Here is a 10,063-nt window from a genome sequence, read left to right on the forward strand (position 1 = left end):
CTCCCTTGAAGTTTTTAATTTGCAGTTAGGTCATTTTTTATCAACAATTCGTTAGTTGTATAAATAAAGAAAATTATTGTCTTCTCTTTTCTACTAAAATATGTATATATTTTTATTTATTTCAGTGTCTACCTATTATCTGCATCACTTTAACCTTTACTAGAACGGAGATTAGTATAATTATGTCAAAACTATAAAATTAATTGTATTATTTTCAAATCTCAAGAGAAGAACAAATTAAATAAAATACCAATTGAGACTATTGTGTGACAAAAGACATTAATAACAATAATTTATATAACAAGGAAGGGGGGTTTTCCTTTGAATTGGGATGAGACATTTGTCCTACGTGGCAATGTGGACCAGACATATGTCCTTCTAGACCCTTCTTGTTCCGCTCCCTATCAAATAACAAGTGTTATGGTTACATTGAAGCAGAGTTGCTATGCTTTGATCGGCCCTCTTATCCATTTTTGCACCCAAAAAAACAAAAGGTGAAATATAAAATGCACTTGGCCTTTAGTTTCTAGCCATTCTCTGTTTGTATGCTTGGGATGTGCCCTTTTAGGCTGCCGTCAACACAAACAATGTAGTACTTGAAGCACACTTATTTTCACCATTGGCAAACCTTGCCTATGGTGCAAATGCAGAGACTATTGGACTTCTTACCACATGAGTCCCATTAACCTCATACCAGCCTAAGTACCGATAAGTCCCATTGTACTCATTCCATGACCTAACTCCCAAATCAATTTCAACTGTCAAGTTGAACTCAGCCTTACTGTATTTCCCCGTGAAGGAGATTGTTGACGGCTGCACAAAAATTTTCGTACCCATTGGAGCCGTCACCTCTGCTAGATACACCGAATGTGAATCGACCATATTAGTCAGCACCCTCTTAAAGGTGTAACTTGTAATATCAGTGGTGTTCAAGATGACGATAAATGAAGGATAGTTAAGATCCAAACTAGCATTTTCACAGTCGAAATCTGACCTCCTTGTTATAATCTGAATCTGTTGCGCTGTATAGTTCATTCCACAGAGGAAATCGATGTAGTCTTGGACCTCCATGTCATACACAAGTCCAGGGTCCATGGCCTTGTTAGGGTTCACATGTCCTGCCCCAAAATCAAGAGGAGTCCCTGCAGCTCCAGTGGCTATGTCAATGATTGTGCCATTCAAATTATCAAACACATCTGCAGTAGTCATCATAGAAGATCGAATAGCAGCTGAGCTCCAATCCCGGTGGGCTGCTTTCAACAATGCAGCTATGCCAACTATGTGGGGATACGCCATGGAAGTGCCAGACACAATTACATAGTCAGAGAGTAATGAACTGCCGTGAATATACGCACTCAACCTGTTCGGTACCCATCCAGCCAAAATCTTGTATCCAGGTGCCAGTATATCAGGTCTAAGTACCCATGGAGCCTCTGAACCCGGCCCTCTTGACGAAAAGCTCGTAACTTGAGGAGCCGGCTTGACACCTAGTAATGTTATCTGGAATTTGATACTCACAGTTGGGTTTTCAAATCCAACTATATAATCCTTCATTAATTCTCCATCTTTAAGGCTCACAACCACAAATGGAGTACCGGAAGAAAATATCTCGACAGAGTTTGAACTTACGATAGCTCCAGCAGCTCCTGATCTGTTCAATTCTTTCCACTGCAGAATCTGCGGATTCATTGATGTTTCGTTGTCAAAATCGCAAAAGATATACTTTCCTGCAACATCTTTAGGGTCTAAGGCACCAAACTGACAAATTTCTTTGCTTTTATTTCCATGTCCAAAGTATAAAGGGACTTTGGAGACTAACAGGTTTTCAAGGTAAGTAGACCTTCCGGTAACTGATAAGGCCCCATTGCCAAGTGTGATATGAGCCAAAAAATCTCGATCAATAGTTCCTGCACCGACATTGGTGATCCAAGGAGTTTCATTAAACAGCTTATCATGGCCGCTATTTCCAGCTGAACACGACACGAAAATCCCTTTTTCCATTGCTGCAAAAGCTCCGATTGCAATTGGGTTTTTGTAGAATGGAGCCTCAGGGAAGCCTAATGACAAAGACATTAGATCCACGCCATCAGCTATGGCCTGGTCCATGCCAGCCAGTATGTCACTCGAGGTTGTAAGGTCGGGTTCATTGAAGAAGAACACTTTATACATCGCCAATCGAGCCTTCGGTGCCATGCCAATGGCTTTTCCCTTGGCATAACCGAAGTAACTAGCACACGGCACTGGGCTGCCAGCAGCAGTGGATGATGTGTGAGTCCCGTGACCGAAAAAATCCCTTGGAGAGTCGTAGTCTTCAGTTGTTGATATGTTGAATCCAGCTTGCTTCATTGCTTTACTAAAAGACCGTGCACCGATAAGTTTCCTGTTACAATGAGAAGAATTAAACTCAGTTCCAGTTTCACAGGCACCGCGCCAACGTGCTGGCACCGGAGGCATGTCATCGTCGTTGAAACTCTCACTTTCAGGCCATATCCCGGAGTCGATGATACCAATTATCATGTCATCCCCAAACCCCGCCACGGGCCATAATCCGACATCGTCTTGCAAGCCAAGAAACTTTGGGGAATGGGTTGTGTGGAGATGGCCAAATGTCTCTGCGTACGTTGCAAAATGACCTGGCATTTTCTGCAGCTGTTCGAGCTGGGATTGTGACAGAACTGCACTGAACCCGTCTATCACATGATTATAAGTGTAGAGATGCGTCGGGGGAACATTGTCTGTGGAAGAGAGGGATGACAGTATCGATGTGTACCAGCTGTGGGGTGTGGAGAAGGGAGCTGGCATAGCTGACCTGTCCATGTGGATGATGTAGCTTTGATGGTCATCGGACAAGGAGGATGATATGGAAGATATGATAAGAAAAATGAAAGAATAGAAGAGGTAGGAAGGCTTTCCATGTTCCATTGTTATGGACACTAATGCTTGATTAACTATGAGATGAAAGATCAAATGATCTCATATATAGGCAGAGCCGGCCCTTGCACAAGGCTGGTGAGTCCGTGACCTCAGGCCCCAAATTATGTTTAAAAAATAGGCACCGAATAATTTTGATCTTAAGTTGTGTTTGATTAATAATTTTGGTCTTAAGTTATGTTTAATTTATTGAATTGAAATTGAATGAAATAATCACTTTATCATAATATTCATTCTCACGTTTGATTTATTAAAAATAAAAACAAAAAGAATAAATTACAAATACACCCCTGAATTTTAATTAAAATACGAATCGCAACTGTGATTTTAAAAATTACATTCTATCTCCTGAGATTTCTAATTTCATAACAAATCGTCCATTTTATTAATAAATTATCAAGTCAATTAACAGTTTTTAATAATGTTAGAAATATATTTTAATTAATAATTTAGCTAATTTTATTATTATATAAGAGAGTAATAATGAATTTTATTTTTTTAGTTAATTCTCTTGAATAAAATTTTTTGATAAGAGAGTATTTATAATTTTTTAAATCGCAGAAAGCAATATGTATTTTAAGCAAATGTATTTATAATTTACCTAAATAAAAATTACAAATGAAATTATCATTTACCATTATGGGAAAATAATCATTCTATAAAGATCAATTATTCTTCTTGTGCCTCCAAAATGTCAGGCCGGCCCTGCATTGTAGGGACATGAGCTAGAGATGATTGATAAAGTCAAGGGCATACATATACGGCTAGTAATGTCTGTTCCCTGTTTCAATACTCTGACATTTAGTCCATGTCCTCAATATTAGAATCAAAATAATAATATTCCCATCACAGATTTTTTGTTGTTGTTGATTTGAAGACAAGGATAGAACCACCTTCATATTCTAATATTCTGGTATTAGTAAGATTTTAATGTTAAAAATATTTTTCAGATTTCAAAAATGAAAGATATTTTTGGTCCAAATATGTTTGTTTCTAAAATCACTTTCTATTTACTTTCAATTTTTGTCGTACCAAATAAAATAAATATTTCAAACTGCAGTATATATGATTGGTTTCAGTTTTTCAACTAACAAAATTAAAAAGTTCGGATTTGATGCTAAACAATATTATTCATACATATTCCTTCATTGTGCCAAACAATATCTGAATGGATTTGCTTTCATAAAAACAAAATCTGCAAATAAGTTTTAAGTGGCGATATGCATAAATGGGAGGACAACAATAGTTGCATTTCGCATAAAGAAATTAAAACTAACTTTATCTAAAATTAAGTGCATATTGAGACAATAATTGAGTTTTATATAAAAAAAGGAGTTGAGTCATTTGCAAGATTAAGATCTATATAACTCTCTCTCTTTCATCTTTCTTCTCAGCATCTTTCAAACTTTAGCTCAAAATGATTTAATAGACAAAATATGTAGGAAGATGATTCCACATTACAGCCATTGTCACTCAGTTTTCGAGTAAGATTTTTTAACCAAAAATACAAATATCCAAGTTCTAAGCATCATTATTGCTACTGAAGCTACAAATGCTAAGGCAACTATTCTACTAAACCTCGCTAATGAGATTATTGAATCCAATCCAGTTAAATCGAAAGGCGAAAATATATTGTAAGTGCAAGAAACTTTACATCCCAATTGTGAACAATCTATTTCCAAAAGCTACTCAGGCCATAGATAGAAATGATCGTAAAGTTGTTGCAAATGCGATCAATAAAGCTCGGGTTGGGGGTTTCAAAATGTTCAAAGCTTTTGGATGACATTCTGAAAAATGTATCGCAAGAGATTCAGATGAGCATAAAGACAGCAAATGTTCATGTTGTAGAATGCTCTAGTATAATTAGAGTAGTTGTAAGGGAGCTGGGCATAGGCTGTCTTGATGCAATCACTGGACAGTGGTTTTGAGGGTGAATGTTGCTGTCTGCTGTATGTTGCTGCCTTGATGCATCCACCAGGTTCATTATGTTGCTGTCTGATATATGTTGCTGTCTGTTTTGGTTGCTAATCTGGTTGCTAATCTGCTAGAGTACAGAGGACAGTGGTTTTGGAGGACAGTGGGCTTAAGTGTGCCTCTGTTCAGTTGTTCATCTGCTAGTAATCAGGAGTGATGCATCAGAAATGGAATGCTGCTCTGTTGGGTGCTGAGAAGTGATGTATTACCTAATTCTGTTGGTTTTTTTGTTGTTCTCCCCTGTGTCTCTTCTTCTTGGGTTTGGTTCCTCACCAAACTCCTGGGGAATGGTAGCTGACCTGTGATGTGTACTGCTGGTCTGGTCTGGCCGTGCTTACTGTGATGGGGTTGTTGAGGCATTCTGCTTGTGTTTGAGGTCACATAGTCTTGGCAGCTGCTATCTACTACTGGTTTTCTGCAGTATGGTTTGGGTGTTTTGTCTCATTTCTGCGCTCACTCAATGGTTGATCTGCTGGTCTGCCTTGCTCAGTGGCCTGCACCAGTAGCTGGAGTGGATGTAATTTAACTGGCATGAAAGGTTCAGTGAGGTTGATGGAAGTTATTGTCATGCAAGGTTCATTGCTGGTGCATTACTGCTGTGAGGAATGGTCCATTACTGGCATGAAAGGTTCTATTTTGCTGGTATCTGTTTTGGTGCTTGGAAGGGCTGACTGATCTGTCTGATTTAATTTTTCTGGTTTTTGCCTTTGCTTTGCGCATTGGTTTCTCACCAACTTGGAGGTTGGAGCTTGTTATAGCTCCAAGCTCCTCTTTACTGATGTAAATTTTTTCCATCAATAAAGTCTTTTTTGCCGATCAAAAAAAAAAAAAAATTAGAGTAGTTGTAAAACAATGGTTGGCTTCATAACTAAAAACCAACTTTTATATGAGCTCTTAATTATAATTGAAATAATAATAAAGGAATTAACTTTCAAGTGTTAATTCATTCTCATTTGTATGCTTGATTAAGAATATAGCATTTTAAATGGATTAAAGGTTTTTTTTTTTTTTATTCGAGTTCGAGATTGGTTGCTTGAAAAATGAAAAGCTAAGCACGACACAAATGGAGTTTTTGTAACACTCCAAACCCAACTCCTTTGGGCACGGTGCGCTAGCTAAAATCCAATCTAACATTTCCCAAATGGCAATCTTTCAAATCCACAATAATAAATAAAATGGTATCCAATTTACAATTGCTTCCGATCTTAAATAATACACAACAGAAATCCTAAAATTTCTATCATGGATAAATCTTCATACAATCTGATCTTGTACTGGATCAATATGTATACATTCTGATAAATATGTATGTGCATATTTATGAATGTATATATGTATGCATGCATGTATGAAGTTGTAGAGATGGTAGAGATACAAAACAATGGCGAAACACTGATTGGTGGTTTGTTTTCAGCAATGAAAATGAATAAGACAAAAATCTACTCTGAAATATGACAAACATATATCAGAACAAAATCTAGTCAGCGTGAAAAGTAATCTCTAAAAAATGGAATCATCTCATTTTAGATTCTATGATAAAGCAAGATATAGTCACTCCCAATTTATGTATTGATTACCTTAATTTTCTCCTCGTTTTGTAGGTAAGTAGTTGAAGAATAGGGTGGGACAACAGTACAAATCTAGTCCTCGGTGCCAAGACATACAGTGAGTTACAGAGTTGCGTTATCCTATGAGCATAATCGTTAGTACTAATAAAGTCAATTGAAATATGACAAACAACATAGTTTTACAAAATTGCAATTCTTTCCAGCCTCAAAGAGTTCAATACTCTGACAATTTTCTTTTAGCATCTTTAACAATACAAGCCATGATACATATTTTATACCTCGTCCCCTCACAAAATTTTAGCACAATGTAAATAGAAAACAAATAACATCCCTACTCTCGCAGTTTTTCTTCTCTCCCCTCTTTTTCCAATTAACATGTCTTGTAATAATCATGACAAATGCATTAAACTGCTCGATTGAAGGAAAGTTTCAATTACTCAATGAGGTAGAGAGCCATGCATACCTGAATCAAATATGATCCTGTGCTTTACAATTCAACCACAGCTTCGTCAAAGTGCTCCACCCAAAAAAGTCCAAAATCCATTATCAGTGGCTAAAACAGATGATTGGTTGTCCTCAAATGGAGGGTATAGCCGAAGGAGATTGCGGAGAACCAGTTTCAAGTAGAAAGCTTCTACTACAATACGACCTAGATGTACTTGAAGAAGAAGCGAGACATCTCCACTGTGAAAAAACACCTCGGCTCTATGCATTTTCCCTTTACTCCTTCTCCCTCTCCCATCAGTTCCTTCATACTCTTCATCTTCCACAGCTTCAACAAACCCACTATGCATCGGATCTGAACACTCGTACAGAAGCCGAAGAACTTGCTTAATTGACGGTCTAGCCCGCCCTTCTCTCTGGGTACACCATCTCACAATTGTCGCTACTGTTTGAAGTTGATCAAAGTCGAACAAATCACCGATACTGGGGTCCACAAGCTCAGCAAGACTTGACTCTGAATTCAAAAATACTTGGGACCATTCCACCAAATTCTTGTTGTCTTGTATTGCTCTTCTGCCAGTAACCAGTTCTAATAGTAGCACACCATAACTATACACATCACTTTTTTCGGTGAGCTCTTGAGTGGTCACATACTCGGGATCCATGTAACCTGAAACTGAAAGTCATGCAGTGTTCGACTCCCTTCAGGGCAAGTACAGAGAATTTTTGTGTTTTCTGAAAACAATTTTGTTTTTTACCTGGAGTGCCCCTGATGTCAGTGTTCACTGGTTCAAAGAAAACTGATCCATCTTTTGAAGCATGCAAAAGGCCAAAATCAGCAACCTGTAAAACAAATCATGGGCGGGAAAAAAAATATTCCAAAACCATTCATGTGGATGTGCTAAGATGTCCAGTAAATATCAGATGGGCTATTCCAAGATGATAAAATAATAATTAACTCAGTTAATGTTGTTTAGTTATACCAGAGAAATTTGAAGACTACCCGAATTTTAAATTTCAAAACTCGTTAAAGCCTTAAAGGGCATCTAACTTGGTATGTTACCTTCGCAATGAAATTCTCATCTAATAAAATATTGCTGGACTTAATGTCTCTATGGCACAGTGGAGGATCACAATAGAAATGGAGGTACTCCTGCATGTGGAGATGTCAAATTAGAACAAAGTGAATGTCACAAGATGAGAATTAGACTGCAAATGAATGTAGTAGATTTTGAAACTGTAGTATATTGACTCATAGGTAAGCATTATTCTGCAAATTACCAAGGCATTTGCCACATCAATGGCAATTTGAATTGTAGTCTGCCAACTCAGAGGAGTTCTACCTGGAGCTGCACATAAATACAGAGACATTTAAGACTTACTAAAAGAAGCCAACTCCAAAGATTTAATTTCCATTGCATCTGAACGCGTCAATTCATCATGCAGAATAGATAGTCATGACCGAAGTTTGATATGGAATCAATATGTTTTATGTGTCATATTTTGTCAAATAAATACATGGATTATGCAATAGAATTGCAAGGTTCTGTTTGAAGAAAATAAAAAATAAAAAAACTTATATTCCATTTTAAAAGATCAAGCACCAACAAAAAAGTGAACTGAAGAAATTGACAAGCATACTGTGAAGATGGTCTTTCAAGCTTCCATTAGCCATATACTCATACATGAGAAACCTGCCATAAACAAAAGAGAGTTTTCATTTTTGTCAAAAAGAAGTCAAATATATGTGTGCACACATCTGTATATATAAAGGTGGATGGACTACCTTTCACGTCTTTCAATGCAAAAGCCTCTAAGAGAAACAAGATGACGATGATGCAGCCTAGCAAGAAGCTCTATTTCTCTACAGAATTCATCCTCAGCTTGCTCTGAAACTTTGTCCATCCGCTTCACCGCTACTACGGTACCATCACTAAACTGAGCTTTGTAAACAGTTCCAAATCCCCCTTGTCCAATTATTGTGTTGAAGTGATCTGTTGCCTTCTTTGTCTCCTTGTAACTGAATTTTCGAAACATAGACGATGGGCCTGCATTTGGTTCAAATTCCCAAATCCCCCCCCCCCCCCCTCCCCCCCAAATTAAAATTTTAAAAAAAAATGAAAGAGAAGGAAAATCAAAATGGCAGAGACAAGGATAAGACCCAAAAAAAAAAGGTTACAACTTTCATATGCTAAAGTCAAGACCACGTAACAAGAAAGAAACGAGAATTCTACCTTCCAGAAATTTTCTTGGAGGTTGAGTGTAGCCTTTTGAAGAGGACTTATCAATGGTCTCAGAATCCTCGAGCTCTCTTCTTTTCCTACGAATCAAAAATATCAAGACTACCAGCGACACAACTGCAACTGCTGTAACTGCTATACCCAGACATGGAATTAATGTGAGATGAAAGAGATGGTGTGTTTCGTTAAGATGCGGACTCAAGGAGAGCTGGCCTGGGCTAGCAGCAACCAATGGACTCGGAGAAGCCTCAGGTGAAAGCAAAGATGGGGATGGCTCCGAAGCTAGCATAAAAAATGCAATTAAACTATAATCAAATGGCTTAACATATAGATATGAGCATAATGGATAACATCTACAAACATTTAAGATAACCATCATATGTGATGTGAACAGATAATGGGTAAAATCCAGTGTTAAGAGAAAACATCAGAAATAAACTAAATAAAACGTGGCCATCTTTTATGCATAGGCTCGTATTACTCAGCAGATTTTTTTCTCTTTTTTTTTTTTTTTGTTTTTGGGAAACTATGTAGCTAACATTCCATAAATTACTAGTCAAGTTGAAAAAAATGAGGTGCACATTGAATGGTCAGAGCTTACAGAAGTTCTTTGTTTCTTGGCATTGTCTCATAAGCCAACACTAAAGACTTACAAGCAGTTTCTAAGGAAAAGGTGAGGTGAATTTGAGTAGTCAAATCTGATCTCGTCAATGCTGCCAGAAATACTTTTGTAAAACAATATTATTTGAGGAAAATATATACATCATAAGATCAATATGATACAAAGGGACTAGAACAAATCAGGGAGAGGCGATCTGGAACTTTTTTCCGTTGAACCAACATCTCAAGGAGTGGAGTCACTAGTTTGTAATGAAGATTGACAAACCTTGCAATATTTACATCAAA

At 37.3% G+C, this 10,063-nt stretch overlaps 2 protein-coding genes across 4 annotated transcripts; both read right to left on the reverse strand.

Annotated features, from left to right (window-relative positions):
• Positions 1-237: 237 nt before the first annotated feature.
• LOC114296551 (subtilisin-like protease SBT3) lies at positions 238-3,018 on the reverse strand. The gene has a single exon (XM_028240853.2). The coding sequence runs from the start codon at positions 2,920-2,922 to the stop codon at positions 634-636; it is 2,289 nt and encodes a 762-aa protein (XP_028096654.2). The 5' UTR covers positions 2,923-3,018; the 3' UTR covers positions 238-633.
• A 1,275-nt stretch (positions 3,019-4,293) lies between these two features.
• LOC114266368 (putative receptor-like protein kinase At1g49730) lies at positions 4,294-9,611 on the reverse strand. Of its 3 annotated transcripts, XR_014360787.1 has the most exons (9): positions 9,152-9,611; positions 8,704-8,965; positions 8,559-8,611; positions 8,199-8,266; positions 7,981-8,070; positions 7,676-7,760; positions 6,937-7,593; positions 6,483-6,593; positions 4,294-4,718 (listed from the first exon to the last, which is right to left on the reverse strand). XR_014360787.1 is itself a non-coding variant. In XM_082914048.1 (8 exons), the coding sequence occupies exons 1-7, from the start codon at positions 9,534-9,536 to the stop codon at positions 6,983-6,985; spliced, it is 1,554 nt and encodes a 517-aa protein (XP_082770174.1). In that variant the 5' UTR covers positions 9,537-9,610; the 3' UTR covers positions 4,294-4,718; positions 6,937-6,982. The 3 variants fall into 3 exon arrangements, 2 of the variants coding, with proteins under 2 accessions (XP_082770174.1, XP_082770175.1); XM_082914048.1 differs by lacking the exon at positions 6,483-6,593 and having other exon boundaries at positions 9,152-9,610; XM_082914049.1 differs by lacking the exon at positions 6,483-6,593 and having other exon boundaries at positions 6,937-7,587; positions 9,152-9,608.
• Between the last annotated feature and the right edge of the window lie 452 nt (positions 9,612-10,063).

This window comes from Camellia sinensis, chromosome 2 (assembly GCF_055761805.1).
Source record: "Camellia sinensis isolate YWXY chromosome 2, ASM5576180v1, whole genome shotgun sequence".
NCBI lineage: Eukaryota > Viridiplantae > Streptophyta > Magnoliopsida > Ericales > Theaceae > Camellia > Camellia sinensis.

What these genes read in the sequence shown, in the direction of transcription:
- LOC114296551 (XM_028240853.2), bottom strand. Translation starts at nt 2,922, where the DNA reads ATGGAACATGGAAAGCCTTCCTACCTCTTCTATTCTTTCATTTTTCTT.
- LOC114266368 (XM_082914048.1), bottom strand. Translation starts at nt 9,536, where the DNA reads ATGATGGTTATCTTAAATGTTTGTAGATGTTATCCATTATGCTCATAT. An exon ending in CTTGAAAGACCATCTTCACA is followed by an intron (nt 8,267 to 8,558) that starts GTATGCTTGTCA and finishes ATTTATGTGCAG; the next exon opens with CTCCAGGTAGAACTCCTCTG. An exon ending in ATGAGAATTTCATTGCGAAG is followed by an intron (nt 7,761 to 7,980) that starts GTAACATACCAA and finishes TTTGTTTTACAG; the next exon opens with GTTGCTGATTTTGGCCTTTT.